The sequence below is a fragment of the Eschrichtius robustus genome, chromosome 14 (assembly GCF_028021215.1).
Source record: "Eschrichtius robustus isolate mEscRob2 chromosome 14, mEscRob2.pri, whole genome shotgun sequence".
In the NCBI taxonomy this organism is placed as follows: domain Eukaryota; kingdom Metazoa; phylum Chordata; class Mammalia; order Artiodactyla; family Eschrichtiidae; genus Eschrichtius; species Eschrichtius robustus.
The window spans coordinates 86,426,014-86,445,408 of NC_090837.1; the positions used below are offsets into that span (position 1 = coordinate 86,426,014).

The 19,395-nt window shown below is 33.2% G+C and overlaps 1 protein-coding gene across 2 annotated transcripts in view; it reads left to right on the forward strand.

Moving 5' to 3' along the window:
- RELCH (RAB11 binding and LisH domain, coiled-coil and HEAT repeat containing) overlaps window positions 1-19,395 on the forward strand; it is a 122,031-nt gene that overhangs the window by 11,222 nt on the left and 91,414 nt on the right. For both annotated transcript variants that reach the window (XM_068563230.1, XM_068563231.1), the window contains exons 2-5: window positions 7,039-7,128; window positions 15,497-15,568; window positions 15,679-15,734; window positions 15,839-15,952. In XM_068563230.1, the coding sequence (XP_068419331.1) occupies window positions 7,039-7,128; window positions 15,497-15,568; window positions 15,679-15,734; window positions 15,839-15,952 (332 nt within the window). The remainder of the gene's footprint in view (window positions 1-7,038; window positions 7,129-15,496; window positions 15,569-15,678; window positions 15,735-15,838; window positions 15,953-19,395) is intronic.

Consider the following 19,395-nt stretch of genomic DNA (forward strand, 5'->3'; position numbering starts at 1 on the left):
TCTCTATTCTCAGTCTCCTGTTGCCATTTGTAACCTTGTGGATCAGTTTTATCTGGAAGGGAAATCTTCAGAATCAGTTAATAATTCTTAGTATAATGTTGACATAAATCTCTTTTAAGATACATTTGACATGTTTCAAGTGAACAAAACTGTACCAATAGCTTTTTATTGCATCATATGGGGAGTCTTGTAACGATTCTGTTGATGTATATCTGTACGGAAATAGAATTACTGTTAGAAAAGTACCTAGCAACAGCCTTAAAGTTTCTAATTTTTCTAGGCAAGAGTAGCTCCTGATTATAGGCATTTCTTTACAATCATGGTAAGCTTGTTTTTTGAAGCTTTTTTTTTTTTTCTTCAGGGATGGATATGTGAGTAAGGAGAGTTGACCAAAGAATATAAGGTGGAATGATGAGTTATGAATGTATCACCAAAATCTCTAGTCACATTTTATTATTGTTCTTAATGTTTAATATTTGCATTTTGTACCCTTTAATAAGTTACAGTAGTAAGAATTTTTGTCTCCTAAACCTTCTAATAAGATGTCCATATCAAATAGGTAGCCTGTATTGATAGGTGATTTTTGAATCTACAGTCTCACTGAACTCTTCCTAACAGATTTTTTTTCTATAAACAGTATTGTCCTCTGAATGTAGTTTTGATCAAATATGTGTGACACAAAGGTCGGAAAGTAAAAGGTATACTTATGTACTGTTGGTAGGATACTCTTTTTGAGAATAATTTGGTGATATCAATCATATTTTTAAAATACCTATTCCTTAATATCCAATTCCATTTCTATAATTTATTATAGACAAGCTTGTTTGCATTACTATTGAACCTAGATTTTTTTTCATATATTCTACAAGTAAAGGTATCAAAGATTGAAAACAACCTGACTGTCCAACAGTAGGGGGTTGGCTGATTAAAAAAAAACGATCTATATGTGCTGATGTGGAATGATCACCAAGATATATGATAAATTGAATAAATTAGGATGCAGGCTAATTTATTCAAGTATTTGTGTTTTCCATTTACATACGAAAAGGGAGAAATTGGCCTATGCCTAGCATATTTCTAAAAGGATATATACAGAAGAGTCTAAACAACGATTGTCGTCACAGAGGGTGATTGGTGGTTGGGAGATGGGCTTACCTTTTCTTTGTATGCCCTTTTATGTTTTACCACATATCATGTCTTAAGTGGCAAGGCTGGGATTCCAAACCAGATCGCTAACTTCCAAGTCTGCATTCTTTCCATTACACCACAACTACTGTTTTGTCAATTTTAAAGCACAGTCAAGCAAATATTCTTAAATCATTTTAGTGTATGGTCAGGCAAAGTATCTTAATAACTCATTCAGAGTATATCTTATTAACTCAGAATAGCCAGTCGTTTTAATGCAGAAGGCAAGTCAGGTAGTATAATGTTGATCATTTAAAAAATAAAGTGATAAACTATAGCACCACATCAAGACGGAGGTGAATAATCTGCTGAATGAAATTCTAAGGAAATCCGCCAAGGTTGGATTAGCATGTACTCTCTTTTTCAGTCTTGAAGCTTTGCTGCATGGTTACATCTAAGTTTCTGGTCTAGACATGGAACATGGCTAAGCCTCAAGGAGGAGACCCCAGTTGCCATCATGGGTGTAACCTTCTTCCAGATATTCCCACCTATTATTTCAAAACTCCCCAGCAGTCAGAAATGATGTTCATTTGTTTTTGAAACCAGCTGGTCCTGGTTAGGTGGCTTAGATTGCTCAAGGTAGTGTCATCGTATTGGCTATGTTCTTTCTAACCATCCATCAGCCCTGTGCTTGTGTGGTGCCTTAGTTCAGGCCTTTAGCTTACATCTGGACCCTCAGTTTTAGCCTTGTAACTGGTTCCTGTGCCTTTAAACTTTTCCTCCATCCTTGTTCTTAATTGATTTTAAAAGCTATTCATTCCTGTCACTGCGGCTAAAACCTTTTAACATTGCTTTCTCCTGTCCATGGCAACTTTTTCAAACTCTTTTTTTATTAGCAAAATTATATATTGCAGAAACAAGAATTTAATTCTTTTTAGGAATTTTATTTTTTCCCATTTTTGCATAGTATATGATAAAAATGACTTTGAAATATGTTATTATAGATGTGCATCATAAAGTTCTCCCTGTAATTTTGCTTCTTCCTGCCTTTTCAACCCTATTGTCATATACCAACCTTTGGTGTACTCACATTGTTTACTCAATGTCCCTTGAACGTGTTTTGTATATTCCTATCTCAGTGCCTTTGACCATATTATTTTTCCTTCTCTTGGAATTCTTTTCCTCCATCCTCCTTTTGTTTTTTCCAGATTCTGTATATCCTTAAGGGAAGGTCCAGTTTGTGTTCCTTCCTCTCCCTGAAGCTTCTCCAGCACATAGTGATCTCTAAATCCCCTGAACTTGTGGGGTTTTTTGGTCTGTGTCACTTATGGAAATTAATTATATGGAAACCTGTGACTGTTAGTGTTACTGAAATTTTTGTATATGTTAATGTTTTAGCTGACTGGATTTTTTTTTAAGATGTTTGTTCGAGTTCCTGTCTGATATATCTTTGACTTCTTTCACACCTGGCACAAATGCCTAAAGTAGGCAATATATAAATGTTTATTTAGCATGAGTATAGAAAAGAGACCATATTTTATTTATCTTTCTGTCACCAGTGCATAATATTGTGTCTGGCAAATAAGCCTTTGAAAAAATGTTGATGTTATGTTAAAGAAATGATCTTTAGGTAGTGGGATCCTATAAATATGTAAGTTTGGAATATTCCTTGTGAAATTAGCTTTTCCCTGTATAGCCTGAGGAAAGTTGAGTCCAGGCTGATCTTTCTGAGGCCTTTCACAGTATCAAGCCCAACTTAGCTGGAATCTAGGAGATCTGAACCTGCATGCTTTTACATATTGTTCAAGGGAACTAATGGTTTAGAGCTCAGGCTTTGGCATCAGAGAGCTTGAGTTCATGTTTTTACTCTGCTACTTCCTAGCTGTGTATCTCTGGGACAGTCTCTGTTTCCATACTGTAAAATATGGAAGGTAATGACTCCTCTTGCAGGGGGCTTTCACGAAGGTTAAATAAGGTTATCTGTGAAAAATATCTGGCACAGAATAAGTGGTCAGAAAATGTTCAATATAATAATTAATGCTGTTATTAATAATAATCTTCCTTTTAACCTGATAGCTGTTCATATGGTGAAATCATCCAGCATTATAGAAATTTTAACTTCAGTGAATAGTTTGTCAATAAAATTTCAGTGTTCAAGTCTCTTCCTAAGTTTAAGTCTTTTGATTTGACGTTTAACTCAGTGGAATCTTGTGACAGAAAAGACAGTGGACTGCAAACTGGGAGACTTACATTGTACCCCTAGCTTGCTCACAGATTAATTTGCTTAACCTTTAACATAAAGTAGTCTAATTGTATTATCGTTATCTGTGTACAGCATGAAACTACAGTGGTTTATAAACTTATTAAGGCAAGAACCAAGTCTTACTGAATTTTGTTTTTCTACTCCCTACCGTGGATTAGTAAATATGCATTGAATGAATACACGGTTCAGTTTTCTCATCAAACTGGGGTTGATGGAGGGGTTGGACTATCTCTAAGATTCCGTCTAGCTCTCAAATATTTTGAACATAGGGGTCAGTGAAGTGAGTCCCAGCGTTAGAGAAGAACTGAGGATCAGAAAATATAAATATAAGTTTTGCCATTGACAGATTTCTGAGATCCATTTTTAATTTAAGTGGATAACATATTAAAGTGTTTATGCATGACCTCAGGTTTAGATATGATTACTTTTAAGGTAAATTTGTTATCTTTCTGTTTATTAAATTTATATACTATATACTTCTTTCTTTGTTACTTACCATGACACAGGCATGGTTCAGTAAACGATCTTTACTAAACAAATTGGAATTTAAAGCTAATTGCTTGACGTTATTTTTCTTCCTATTCTTTAAGTGTGAACTGGGTACTTTTGTGACTTTTTAATTATAAAATGCCCATATCATAAAAGGTATTAACTGTGTTTGGGGAAAAAATACCAAAGCACAAATAAAAAAATTCAAGCAGTATGGAGAGGAGTATGTATTAAAAAATTTTAACTCTGCTTCTTGGAGTCAGTTATACCTACAACCTTTAAAAATTATCATTCAATCTTTTATTGTAGCTTCCTGTCAGTAACCTGGTACACTATAGTTGTTCACTAAATGTTCACTGAATTAACCAATGCTCTTTACCAGTCAGGAGCTGATCAATTTTCCTGGTACACTTAGCTTTTAAAGTGCTATATAATTTCCATAAAAGATACCTTTTCAAGGGTCTGAAACTCATTTTTTTAACTACTGTAAAAGTTACCGTCTGTCATCGGTACTAAAAGATTAAAAGTATATGTATAAATAAGACTACTCTCATATGTGATTTATAAAATCAATCTGCATGCCTTATAGTCACACTGTGTATAATGGTTTTAGTTTTCAGACCTAGTAAAACTTACATACAGGTTTTACTGGTTTGCCAACTATGATGAAAGTCCCTGATCATTCGGTTTCTGAGTTGTAAAGTGAATTACTAAGAAGTTACACAATCTTGGAATTTGAAGAAAGGCTTTGTGGTATACTTTATATTAGAAAGTGGTAGTAACTTCTTTCTTAATAAAAGAGGCTAATTTTTCCAAACTCTTCCTCTTTTATATTAGAGTATTTGGAAAGGCATGTGCTTGCCCTGGAAAAGAATTGTGGCTGAATCCAAAGAAGTGTATTTTTCTAGGAGCTGTAATATTACCTATTAGTCTTAAATTCCAAAGTACATTTTATGTGCAAAATCTATTATAGGTTAGCCCCATCAAAGTTAAAATTACTTCCTTCTATAATTTTTTTCTGACATGGAATAAATTTTAATAAATTAGGAGATTTTTTTTAACTTTTATGACACTATAGTTATTGTTAGTTAAAAAGACATTAGAACTTTTTTTCTTGGAGAATATAAAATTGTTGGCTTGGAACTAAAAAAAATAATTAGAATATATTTTTCAATGGCCATAATAATATCAAGTCAAAAATTAAGCAGTGTTTGCTTTCCGCAAGAACTCTTCCTATTGCATAGGTGATTTCTTTGAAAGTTTTAGAGAAATAGTAACAGTATAATGGAGGAATAATATATGGTGATCAAATAGACTCTAACCTAGGCCTGTATGTGTGATTGAAAATACTCTAACCTAGGCTTGTATGTGTGATTGAAAATACTAGAAAACACTTAGAAAACTAACATTAGATAGATACTTAACATAATAGAAAAATATTTATCCAGAATCAACAACCAACATCATACTTAACAGTTCATGATAACCCAAACTCCTGTCAATATATAGAACATTACTGTCACCCCAGAAAGTTCCCTCATGCTCCTTCCCAGTCAGTCAGTCCCCACCCCTTTCAGCCCCCCACTCCAAGAACCACTATAATGATTTTTTCTACCATAAATTACTACTGCCTATTTTAAGACTTCATGTAAATGAAATTATGCATTACGTACTCTGTGTAAGACTTCTATCATTCAGCCTAAAGCATTGAGATTCAGTCATGTTGTGGCATATATCTCAATAGTTTTTTTTTTTTTAATTTCTGAGTAATGTTCCTGAGTTCAGCCTATATTTAATATGAACTTTCTAGATTTCTGTGGTTACTATTGTTATTTGGTGTTTCTTGGTTTATGCTTAAAATAAATTATGCTCTAATAAATGGTACTGTAATACTTGATTTTCTGTTATTTGTTTATGCTGTCTTAAAACTTAAGTTAGTAGCAAGTTGTTATTTATCAGATATAATTAAATTGCAGGGGAATTAAATGCTTCTGTGAATACGAACACAGTGTTCTCAGAAGAGTACTATATATAGAATTTCACTTAGTTCACCTTAATAGGAATTTAAAGATAAGTGGTTCATTGATAATGACATAGCTCTATTTGAAGAGTCAACCATTTCAATTATTGGCATGTACTAATTGTTTTAAAAGGAGGTGAGGGAGCCCTATGTGGAGTTCAAATCTTTATTTCTATAACTTGCATTCATTTGTCCAGACTGTGCTTTCTAAACACAGATAATCTATTCCTTAGAGCAATATATAAACAGTAGACACTATGTAAGTAGCATGATTTAATAAAAAGAGTTGACCTAGCCTCTCATTTGTCCCTTCTTTGCATTAGCTAACTAGAGCTCCTTTAATGAGTATCAGCATTGATTTCTTCCTTTAAGTGAGAATGTTTACATCATGTTTTTCTGTTTAGGGACACTTAAAAATCTGGCACAAGCTAGGGACACTCCCCACTACCACCATGCACGTAAAACACAGAACTATTGAAACCCCTTCATTTGCCTTTTGCATCCCATATTACAAATTCAATAAATGAAATCTTTAGGAATCATCTTGTTTACTTTCTTTTACTTAAACCCACATCCATTTCACTACCAGGACATGTTGGTTCTACATCAAAAAATAACCCAAATCTGACCACTTCTCACATTTCTACTGCCTCTATTCTAGGCCAAATCTGATCATCTCTCACCTACATGACTCTAATAGCCTCTTTTTTTTAATTTTTATTTTATATTGGAGTGTAGTTGATTTACATAGTAGTCTCTTAACTGGTCTCTCTACAAACCACTTTCCTTACAGCAGCCAAAATGATTTTCCAAAAATGTATGTGTTTTTGTTGTTTTCCATTGTACTTGGAATAAAATTCAAACTGTTTGCAGTTTTGTTGTCCTTAGCTGGGCTTGCATTATATCCTGTGTGTCCGTTACTCAGGAGTTAGTTAGAGATCTGGGCAGGGAAACTTGAGTTACTTCAAAGTAGCTTAATTGGTATGAGCATTTTTACCTTATTGTTTTAATAGAATTCCTATATCTTAGAATCACAGTTTATTCACTGGAAAAAAAATCATAGCTAATTGATTTCCAATCCCTTATTTTGGCAGTTAAATAAAAATCTGTTTAATTCTTTTTTTTTTTTGGTTTATTACAGATCGAGCTGGGAGCATCAGTACCCTTGATTCTTTAGACTTTGCAAGATATTCAGATGATGGTAACAGGGAAACGGATGAGAGAGTGGCAGGTGAGTAAGATTGTAAAGACAGATTTGGATTTTTTGACATTCCAGAAATAATAAAATGACTTGAAGAATTCTCTTCTTTCTATAATTTGGTATGTGAATATATTGATATAGTTATTATACAAAGTTATGTTACTAATTTATTGGTTGCAGGGAACATCCCAGCCCCCAACTGCTCTTTCCAGTGGTGCTCTGAATTTTTGGTTATGCACACCTACAGTTTGCTGAGTTCTGCTTGTAGCTAGTAGTTTACAACCATGTAGTTATACAGCTGGTGTAAAAGAGGTTTAAGTTAGCCATGGTTTAGTACAAAGTTAGTTGGTCATTGGCCTCCTCATTCCTTTTATCCTCCAAACCAGGGCTGAGTAATATTCATGTGTTATATACCAGTACAGCTCTACTGATTGTTAAAATTGGTTTAAATACTTCTATGCTGGTTGGTGAATAAAACTTTGCTTGGTTCCCTGGATGCTCCCTGGCCATCACTGCATCTCTCCAGAAACTTCTCGACTTGCCTGTGATCCAGAAAATAAAGGGTTAATGCTTGGTCCAGCAGGGGCCTCCAGGACCTTGCCCATTCCAAAAAGAAGGCCAACATCCTTCTTAGTTGCTTGGTTTCTCATTCCAATCTCCTTCCCCTCTCCATCCTCCCACCATTTCTGCCTTTTAGGCATCACCACTGGATCTGTAGGGACTTCAGAAGACCAATTTGTACCCTCTGTGTTCTGCCCACATCAAATGAGGCCAGTTGGATTCTTCTGGGGGTCCACCCTGGGATTTACCATTGTAGCAGCTCTGGCTCCTCAGGTGTCAAGTGACTGGTACCTTTCTGGTGCTTCAAGGCTGTGGCTGTCTGTTATTGAAGTAATTTTTGAATGTCTTATTGGAATTGTAGTTTTCATAGGACGTTGACTCTGAGATAGATGGGAAGTAGACAGACATCAGTTAGGTATTTTAATCCACCAGAATGGTGGGCACACCTGGCACAGGAAGGATGCCACGTGGGACAGATGGGAGCCTGTGAGGGAAATATTTTTCTTCCATTTACTGGGACAAGTTTGTTAAAACCTACCAAATGTTTGCCTGTCATAGTCATTGTGAATAAAAGTGAGTGCTAATTTTTATATAGCACTTGCTCCATTCTGAACACTGTTGTAAATGTATATTAACTCTTTGAGTTATACAATTATCATCATCCTCCCCTCCCCAAGAAACTGAGGCACTCAGAGATTATTAAGACTTTAGTGGCAGAGCTAAGACTTGAACGCAGATAACCCAGCAGCAGAGCCCACAACTGACTGCACTGTATGCTACCTCTTAGCATGAAGGATGAGGTTTGACCTGGTTAAAATGACATTCCACTATGTGGTTTTCATTTATTACTCGAGAATAGAGCTATTGAATGTTTAAAAAAATCTCTCTTTCCCTAATCTCTTCCCTGAGTTAGGGGAAAAAAATGATGTAATTGTTTTTAGTTCAACAGAGGCTAAGAGAGGATTCAGCAGTGAGAACGATAGCATTATCAATTGAATGGGGAAGTCACTGGAAGAGTTTAATGCAGCTCCATATATCAAGTCATGATTTAGTCATAAGCATTATTAATTAAAAGCTGTATCAAAAAGGAAATCACATCAGTACTGTCTGAAAATTAGCAAATCAAATGGGAATTATTTGAATAATTTTAGGACAAACTTATCCTACTAATTATATCATTTGTTAAGTGGCATTATGTTATATTTAATTATATAGTAAATGTTAGCTATTCTGTGTTTTCTGTTATATGTTAAGTATTAAATGCATGGTGTTTTGGTTTATTAGAGACTAACCAAATATATTTAGTTTTGTATATTGTATTGTTGTTCAGGTGGTTATGTATTAGAAAATAACTTCTACCCAGAAATAGACCACATAATTATTTTCTTCCCTTTAATTTTTATTTGAAAACCTAAATTTTAGACTTAGTAAAATTTAAGAGGTTCATCATTATTCTCAGTATTTAGGTATTTTAGTATTTCTAATTAGGGGAAGCACTGATGTAGAAGCAAGATGTTATAATTAAGCAAAATGTTATAACTAAGCATAACTAAGAGTGAATATTTTAAATATTTGGTAGTTTTGACCTTATATTTTTAATCTAAAGATTATACTCTTGTCTCTAAGTTTGGGGAGATAAAGTAATTTTTGCTTACTATATAATGCTAATGTATAAATATATGCTGTCTTGAGAAAGAAATACTATGTGGTATCACTTATATGTGGAGTCTAAAAAATAATACCAATGAATCTATATATCAGTATAAAACAGAAACAGAGTTATAGACTAGAAAACAATCTTATGGTTCCCCAAAGGGGAGAGGGAGGAGAGGATGGGACAAATTAGGAGTATGGGATTAACAGATACAAACTACTCTACATTAAATAGATAAACAACAAGGGTTTACTCTGTAGCACAGGGCATTATGCCTATTATCTTGTAATAACCTGTAACGAAATGTAATCTACAAAAAAATTGAATGACTATGCTGTACACCTGAAGCTCAAGACAATATTGTAAATCAACTATACTTCAGTGTAAATGAGTGACTGAGTGGTGTCTTCCATCTTCATTGGAAAAGGGAAGGAAATGTATGTTATTCCAGGAGAATGGCATTTAGACTTTTAGTGCTCTTGTGCCATCGCCTGTTATTGAACCAAATGTGTGATATGTGGATGAAAATTTCAATTAATCACAATTCCCATTTACAAAAAGAGTTTTGGCTCTTTGCTAACCATTGCTAGTAACTTAGAACCTAATCAAAAAATGAATAATCCAGAAAAGATAATTATCCTGCCATCTGTCATTGGATCACATGTAAACCTCACTGAGAAAGAATAAACATCTCTTTTATTTTCATATACCAGTCTTGGGCAGAAGGAGATTATAGATAATACAGGTATTGAGTCCGCTGCCCCACGATGCAAATGTAGGGTCTGCTCCAGGCTTTAATAAACTGTTGCTGTTTATGAGACATATATATACTACTACATGTGGGTTCAGCATCATTCTTATCATCTTTTCCCTAAATTTAAAAATCTGGTTATTTTTTCAAGTCTGTACAGGTGTTCCTTTAAAGAGGAAAAGATCTCTAAATGGACAAATGTTTATTGAGCACCTGCTCTGTGCCAGGCACGGTTCCGGTTGCTTTATATAAAATACTTATTTAACCTTGTGAACAATCCTTCAAAATAGGTCATGATATCCTTATTTTATAGATCAGAAAACTGAGATTGAAAATTTTTCCCAGTAGCCTCCGTACGGTTAAAGGGCAAAATCAGGATGTGAACATACAGGTTTTTATTCCAGGGCTCACGATGTATCTTTAAGTACCAGGCTGGAGCTTTGACTCATCTGTACATTCATGTGGATAGCAGAATCTTATCTTTCCCATACAAGACTGTTTCAACATAGTCATTTTCTTTCAAAAAAAAGTAAAATTTCAAAAGCATTTCATTTAAATTATTTTCCACTTCTGAATTTAGTAGACACCAAACCAAAATGAGCTTAATTTAACTGACTTTTTAGTAAAAGCCTTTCTATATGTTATTAAACAAAGCTGTACAGTGTACATACAGTGTAGCTGTTAAATTTTCAAGTTTTCTTCAGGATAGCAAGGGACATCTATGTTCTAAATATTGGGATTGCCATTCTTTAATTAGACATTTTGAGCATCTGCTACGTATTAGGTACTATGTTAGGCGCTAGATACAGAAGCATGAAATAGACAGAGTTTCTGCCCTCAAGGAATTTGTACTAAAACCTGTCTATGTCTGTAATACAATTAAATGTTCAGTACTTTGGAAATAGTGATAAGGAACTTGTTGATTTTAGAACCATCTATATCCCTGTCTCAGGTTCACTTGATCCATCATTTAGCATCAGCGTCTCTGACTTTATTTGTTCTCATACCTCTACCTGTTACTGTATTACTTCTCTAGTTCATACCTTAATTTTTGTATTGGGATCTAGAGAACTGCAGAAGCTGTTCTTTCTAATTTGCAGGGAAAGACACTACTGAATGCTGGTAAGATCACTGATGTTTAGATGTATTAGATATGGCATCAAGTACTGGAATGCCCATTCATACAACTAACATTTGTTGAGTCCTCTATATTCAAGGTATTATACTGTTATGGGAACAATAAACAACAAAGTAGACATATGAAGCCTTTTTAAGCCTACGTAATCTAGTAAACATTCTAAAATGAAATTCAAATTTTTGCCTGTGGGATAACCTGGCCTTACCCCCTGGGTAGAAGCATCATCAATAGCCCTCTCACTCCTTAGCTGCTGGGCTGCAGCATACATATCCAGCTTTATCAGGATTAAATAAGCCTATCTGTCTTATTATAATATATTTTTCCTTAGTACAGATATCTTTAATTCCTGTTTGCAGTACTTTTTTGTTTTTCTTATTTTCAACTTTACTTAAATCTTATTTATGGTTTTGTATGATTTAAAATAGGATAGATGCTCCAACAAGCCTTTTAAGGGCAACAAGCCTTTGATATGAGTTGTAAATTGTTAAAATTTATATAAGCCATAAAGGTCTGAACTAGGACAATTGCAGAGACAATTGAGATGAATGGTTATTTAGGATCCAAGGGCTGGAATCATTATAGCTTGACATTTAATTAATGTGGGAGTAAGGGCAAGAGGTAAGTGAAGAGTAATCTCCAGGTTTCTTATTTGGGCATCTGGGTAGATAGTGGTGCCCTTAATGAAGAGATACTGCAGGAGGAGGGAAGGCAGATTTGAGAGGAAGATGATGAAGTTCATTTAGATAGGATTAAAATTCAAAGCTTATGAAACATTCAAGTGGGCATGTCCAGGTGATAAACAGGTAGCCCTGTTTATCTTGGGGGAAAAGTTTAAAGATTTCTGAATCTTAAGAGTACTGGTGTGAGTAAAACTGTAAGAGTGAAATGTTTATCATCCCAGTATATAGAGTAAGAAAAGGACCAGGGAGGACACTCTGGGAAACACCAACTTTGAGATGAATGATAGAGGAATCTGTAAGAGAACCTGAGCAGGAGGAACAATAATGGGAAGAATTTTCTTCTTTTAAAGTTTAAGGAGGAGGAATTTTTTCCCCCTCAGAAGAATATAGAAAACGAAATGTCTACAAACCATGGAGATTGCATCTTGCTTCCTTTCATTTATTTCTCACTATTTGCTAAGTCATGCGTAACAGTCCTCTACCTTTCTTAAGTCTGTAATAGGCAGGGAGCATTCTCTAAACCCAGAAGGAGTGGTGATGGTACTGTCTGGGGATTTTTGTATTATTTTAGGAATATATTTTTATTCTAACTCATATTCTTATGAGAATTTTCCTCTTTTCCTAGAACCTTTCCTGGGATAATAAAATGAGTATTAAGGATGGGGAAGTGGTATTTTATTATGAAGTAAAATCACCTTATATTCAGGGGAAAAGAAATCCAAGAAATTCTGACTTGAAAGAAGACAATTTCATGTCTACTATGAGATGGCAAGGTCCTTGACTCAGCCCTAATGATATGAACTCTTCACTAGTGAAGAAAAATGGGAATGAAAAATACTTTACTCTGATCAGTATTATAGGAAAGATCTAAAATATGTATTATTTTGAGTTTTGTGCCAAAGAACTAAGACTAACAAATATTTCGAGATAATATTAGTAATATATTTAGTTGGGGCAACAAAGAATCAATATTTCTTTCTGCTTTGAAATTTAACACTGCACCTCTGGTGTCTCGACATGGTCAATTGTATATATCCCAAGTCATGAGCACCTGATCTTGAAGCTCTCAAGTACCCCTGATATAATGCCAGTATTATCCAACCCTATTTAGGAAATAACTATTTCAACTAATCTAGAATTGCTTATACTGACTTAGTCATTAAATATTTTGGTAAGATTGTAATATGCAGTATTAGAATATACCTATGTCTTTGCGATTACTTTAGTTCCAATAAAATTGCATTCAGCAGGGTTGGGCTAGTGGAGGGTTGGAATAGTGGAGTGAGCAGGCTGGTAGTTGGTTCCTACAGTGTTTTTTAAAAAACATGTACTTCAAACATTTTTATGAAGAATTATAATATTTGAAAAATACTTGGAGGTTGCTTGGTACAATGTATCTCTTTACAGGATAATAAATTTTGAGATTTAATCCAATATTTTTTTAATGAAGAAGTGACAAATTTAAATATGTGTAAATATAGCTGTTCAGACCTTTCTTGTGAAACTTTCTCACATAACTGCAAATACTTGATCATACTGTGCCTTTATAGAGATGTGCTATGGCTTCAAAGATATGCCTTTGTCTTTTAAAGTCTATATTGTATATTAAGAAACATGCAGCAGAGTGAATTCATTTTGATAAGCACTATCTTTTCAGAGCATTGGTACCTTTTAATGACATTTGGCAATGTATGTGTAGATGTGCATAAAAATATAAATTCTTGCCGTCTGACATGGGTTTTTCTGGCTTTCTGTGCCTTGATCATTTAGTGTTTTGCTCTTGGTCACCTAAACTTTCACCAGTTGAATTTGAGTTTTTTTCACAGTTTGTGTTTTAACCAGTTTTTTTTTAATTTATTTTTTTCATATTTCTTTCATTCTGGTGCAGGGCATTTCTGATCTGCAATTGTTCTGTAATATGTTAGTAAATTGTAAGTGATACTGGAAGCATAATATGTATACTCATTTTGCTTGTGGTATAGTTAAGTGCTTTTAAATCAAAATAAATTACCTAAAGTTTTGAAATAAAAAGAAAAGTAAACCTATTCTGTACTTACCTAACACACTGAATGTGTGCAGTCTGACTTTAAACACAAACTCTAAGAGTTTCCAGAAGTGTAAGTTTTAGGAAATGTTTTAACTTTGTTGCACAGAAATGTTTGCAGATCAGCATTGCTGACTACCAAAAAAGAAATAGTCACATACATGTCATCTGATTTTTAGTTGTGCTTCCATGTTGCTGCAGTGAAATTCTGTGCATCAAAATAATTGGCTTTAATGTACTAGATGTGATTCAGTTACATCTTAAGTTTTTAATGAAAATATGCAAACTGAGTGAATTCTATTTTTTCCATATATTTTTATAGCTTCGTTGTCTCTGATAGCATTTCATTTGCCATCTTCTTCATTCTGTTTATCAGTCAGTGAGGAAAAAATGCATCTTTAAAGTGTTAAATTTGCTAATTTTTATGCAGAACTATTTAAATTATAATTTTTTTAAATATCCAGTTGTGACAAAGATCACTTAATTTTCTCAGAGCTTTACTTCACAGAAATGGCTTTTTTCCCCCACATCTAAGCTTGCTTTTTCTTCAGAGCAGTATTTATATATTTTAAAGAAAATTCCCAGCAAAGACACATATAGTTAGATCTTGCTCATGATGAAACATTTTAAAGAGCTCATTAAAATGTCTCCTCAGTATTCATGTTTATCTTATAATCAGACTCTGTGGTAATAGGAGAAATCTTTAAGTTTCATTAGTACCTCTTACTATGAACAAATATCTATTTGAAGAGTTGTCAGAAACTTTGAAATTCTACTTAAATTTACTCAGTATCCTTAGATTACCACACTTGTAGAATTGTACTCAATCATTTGCTTTAGAATGATCTTAATTATAAATTAAAGGACAAACTATTTCTATCCTTTGGCTTTAAATGAAACCTAAAATAAACCCCTCAGAACTTTTTTTAGATATGTGTTTAGCATATCTGTGCTTGTTTATAGAAGACATACTTGTTTGTAGAAAAATTGATAGGCATCCCACATTTGTTAAATATTTAAACCCTGTTCTTTCAACATCTTAATGAAGGACTATATTCACTAATGTTTCTGTATCTTGATTTATAACATTATTCTAGATAATGCATTTTAAAATACCTTTTTTTTAATCCTAAGATTTTCTTTAAGTATATTTGCTAGGACTTCATCTAATTTTTGTCTTTTCCCCTAAAATTATGTCACCTGAAAACATTCCATTACATTTCTTACCTAGACTGAGTGAAACATAACCACCTAAATTACTAAGATTTTTATTTACCTAAAGGAGAGTATGCCATAGATCTTATTTTTAAATAGAGCTATTCCTTGTCAGACAGCTGGAACATTTGATCAGTAGTCCCCTGTATTCTAAAACTATGGAAAACATTCACCAGTTTGCTTGCAAATCAACTCTGCTGCATGCGTTCACAAGTTTCATAAAGACTGCATGCTTTCTGTTTTCAATACAAATTGTATTTTTTTTTCATACCCATCCTTGCTTTTTATTTTTTTATTTTTGTTTCCCTTTTCTTGGTTGGATGCCTGTGTGTGTTTATTCCAAATCCCTGTCCAGTCCTGGAGTTTGAACTACGGAAAGCCAAGGAGACCATTCAGGCCCTCCGAGCCAACCTGACAAAGGCTGCAGGTGGTGTACATAAACTTTTTTGAGACTTTTTCTACTTTGACAATGTAGAAGTAGCTGAGATATTTTCTAATGTAAAATAGTAAAATATTATTCATATTTTCTTCCACCAGAACACGAAGTTCCTTTACAGGAACGAAAAAATTACAAATCAAGTCCTGAAATTCAGGTGGGTGAATGACAGATCTAAAAGTATCTTCCGTATGAAATGGTAGCACAAGTATTGAAGGAAGAAGACTTACAGTATTGTGTCTGTCTTTTATTTATCTCTAGGAGCCAATCAAACCTCTTGAAAAGAGAGCTCTAAACTTCTTAGTCAATGAATTTTTATTGAAGAATAACTACAAGCTGACATCAATAACCTTTTCAGATGAAAATGATGATCAGGTACAATTTCTTTTCGGTTTTTTTTTTTAATAAGCGATGATTTGTTTCCTTTTTAATTTATAATATACTTATTTTCTCTTTTATCTAGTTTCTTTAGTTTTTTAAAAAGTTATACATATTGTAAAATTCCATAAGGCTTCCCAGTCTAGTATTCTGTTGGCTTATAGATTTCCTCTTTCTACATAAAGACTTCTCATTCTTTCCAGGGAGCTTTTTACAACTCCCCTATAACTATGTAATCTACTCATATTTCCATGTATTTATAAAATGTGCTTTTTTTTTAACTTTAAAACATTCACTTAGTAGTACAGATTAATGTGTACTTATAAATTCAGTTTAGCTAAAACCTCTTCAGTAACACTATAATAATTAAGATGATAGATAACAGCAATTAAGAGAGAATATTTTGAATAAGAGAATATAAGTTGTGTTTCTGAAGAGGAGCCAATCTTAGAACTTCATTATTTTACTGATAAAATCTTATAGGAAAAGAAATGATGCTTTGTTTAGTGTTATCTCCTAACTCTGGAATATTTTGACTTCTTAGTGCAAATAGGTCAGTTTGAATCTTTTACCTTAGTAAAGTAATACCAAGGAGTGTATTGTATAGAAATCAGGAGGCCATCATTTTAAATCAGGTATATCCCATTGGTCCCTAAACTATCCCATGGATCATTTAGCAAAAATAGAAGTTCTCTTAAGGAAGATAGCAGTACAGTCACTCCCTCAGTTATTGTAATGTATTTGGCAAAAACTAAATTTAATAAAATATATAGTTATTTTTTATTAAATGGTAGTTTTACTCAACTATATAAAAGACATTAAACTAATATTTACCTAATATAAATAATGTTATAATATACTATGATTATATTTCAGGTTAATCATGTTTTATCACAGACTTGGGTTAATGATCAACTAAACAATGTATAAGAAATATGTTGAATATATGAGAAACATTGAGAGGCCAAAAAGAAGGCAGAAAAAGAAGAAAAAGGGAACAAAGAATAGATAGCACACACAGAAAACAATAGCAAGATGGCAGATTTAAAACCCAGCCATATCAATACTCACTTTAAATATAAATGGTCTATCCTTCCAATTAAAAGGCAGAAATTACTGGAGATTTCAAGCTGGCTCTCTCAATAATTGATAGAATAAGGTAATAGAAAATCATTTAGGATATAGAACACTTGTGCTATGCTGTCAACTAACTTGACATAAGTAGAATTTATAAGACTTCATCTTTCAATAGCTGAATACATGTTTTCAAATACGCATGAGTCACTTATCAAAATAGATCATATTATATCTATTAAATAGATATAGGTGATAAAGCAAGTCTTAATATTTAAGGGGATTTTAAATATTTCCAAATAACACATAAGTTAAAGAAGAAATCAAAAGGGAAATTATGAAGTATTTTGAACTGAATGAAGGTGAAAACAAAACCATCAAAATTTGCAGGATGTAGCTAAAGCTACAGGAAAGTTTATGACACCAAAATGTTTATAATAGAAAAGAAGGAAGATTTCAAATTAATGAAAATCAGCTTCTACTTTAAGAAACTAGAAAAAGAAAACTAAGCAAAGCCCAAAGTAAGCAGAAGAAAGGAAATATTAAAAATGAGAGTGTAAATCAATGGTATAGGCAACAGAAAACAATAGAGAAAAGCTAATAAAATAAAAAACTGAGTTTCTGAGGTTAATGAAATTGGAAAACCTCTAGTCTGACTGATTAGGAAAAAGAGAGAAGAAGCAAATTATCAAAATCTGGAATGAGCAAGGTTATATCACTATAAATTTTACTTATTATATATTTTTTAAATATATACCACTGGATTTCTTTTCTTTTTTAAAATATTTATTTATTTACTTACTTATTTGTCTGCGCTGGGTCTTTAGTTGCGGCACACGGAATCTTCGTTGTCACGTGCGGGCTCTTAGTTGGGGCATGCGGGATCTAGTTCCCTAACCAGGGAACGAATCTGGTACCCCTGCACTGGGAGCGCAGAGTCTTAACCATTGGACCACCAGGGAAGTCCCTAAATTTTACTCATATTAAAAGGATAAAATGGGAATGTTATGAGCAACTTTACTTGAAAGAAGACAATTGCCAGAGCTCATTCAAGAAGAAATAGATTTGAAGAACTTTGTATTTATTAAAGAAATTGAATTTGTACTTAAAAACCTTCCGACAAAGAAAACTCTAGGTCTAGATAACTTCACTTGTAAAATCTACCAGGCATTTAAGGAAGAAGTAATACCACTTCTCCACAAACTCTTCTAGAAACTGAAGAGAAGGGAATGCTTCCAAACTCATTCTATGAGACCAGAATAATTCTGATATCAAAGTCAGATAAAAAACATTGCAAACAAAGAAAATACAGGGTCATTTTCCTTGTGAATTGGATGCAGAAATTCTATATAATTCTATATTTTACTATATCAAATCCAACAATATGTAAAAATGCTAATACATCATGACCAAATGGTTTATCCAAGGAATGCAAGGTTGATTTAATCCAAAAATCAGTCATTGTAATTCACCATTTTAAGAAATTTTTTAAAAGAGAAAAAAATCATATCTCAGAAGAAAGCATTTGACATAACATGCATTTCCCATAAAAATTTTAAAGAAATTAGGAATTATGAGGAATTTCCTCAATCTCATAAAAGATATTTACAGAAAAACTATCACTAACATCATGCTTAATGATAAAAGATAAAGAATAAAATAAGGATATCTGTTCTCACTATTTCTACTGAACATCATACTGAAGATTCTAGCCAACACAAGGCAAGAAAAAGAATAAAAGGCACACATTTTGGAAAAGAAGAAATAAAACTCTAAATTCACTGGTAACATGATTGTATATGTAGAAAATCCTGTGGACTACATAAAAAAAATACTATAGGGACTTCCTGCGGTCCAGTGGTTAAGACTCCACGCTTCCACTGCAGGGGGTGTGCGTTCGATCCCTGCTCAGGGAACTAAGATGCTGCATGCTGCATGGCACGGCCCAAAAAAAAAAAAAGATGCTATAGCTAATACGTGATGTTAGCAAAGTTGTAGGATACAAGATCAGTAAACAAAAGTGAATCATATTTCTGTATGCTAGCAACAAATAAACATTGAACTTTTAAAGATACCATTTACAAAAGTATCAAAAAATAGGAAATAGGGAAAAATCTGATAAAGGATTATACACTGAAAACTATTATACATGCTGAGAGAAAGTAAAGAAGACATAAATGAAGAGATATATTGTGCTCATAAATCAGAAGATTCAATATTGTCAAAGTGTCAGTTTCAGCAAATTGATTTGTATTTTCAGTGCAATCCCAATCAAACTCTCACCAGCGTTTCTTCTGGAGATTAATTAGTTTATTCTAAAATTCATATGGAAATAACATAGTATAGCCAAAACAACTTTAATAAAG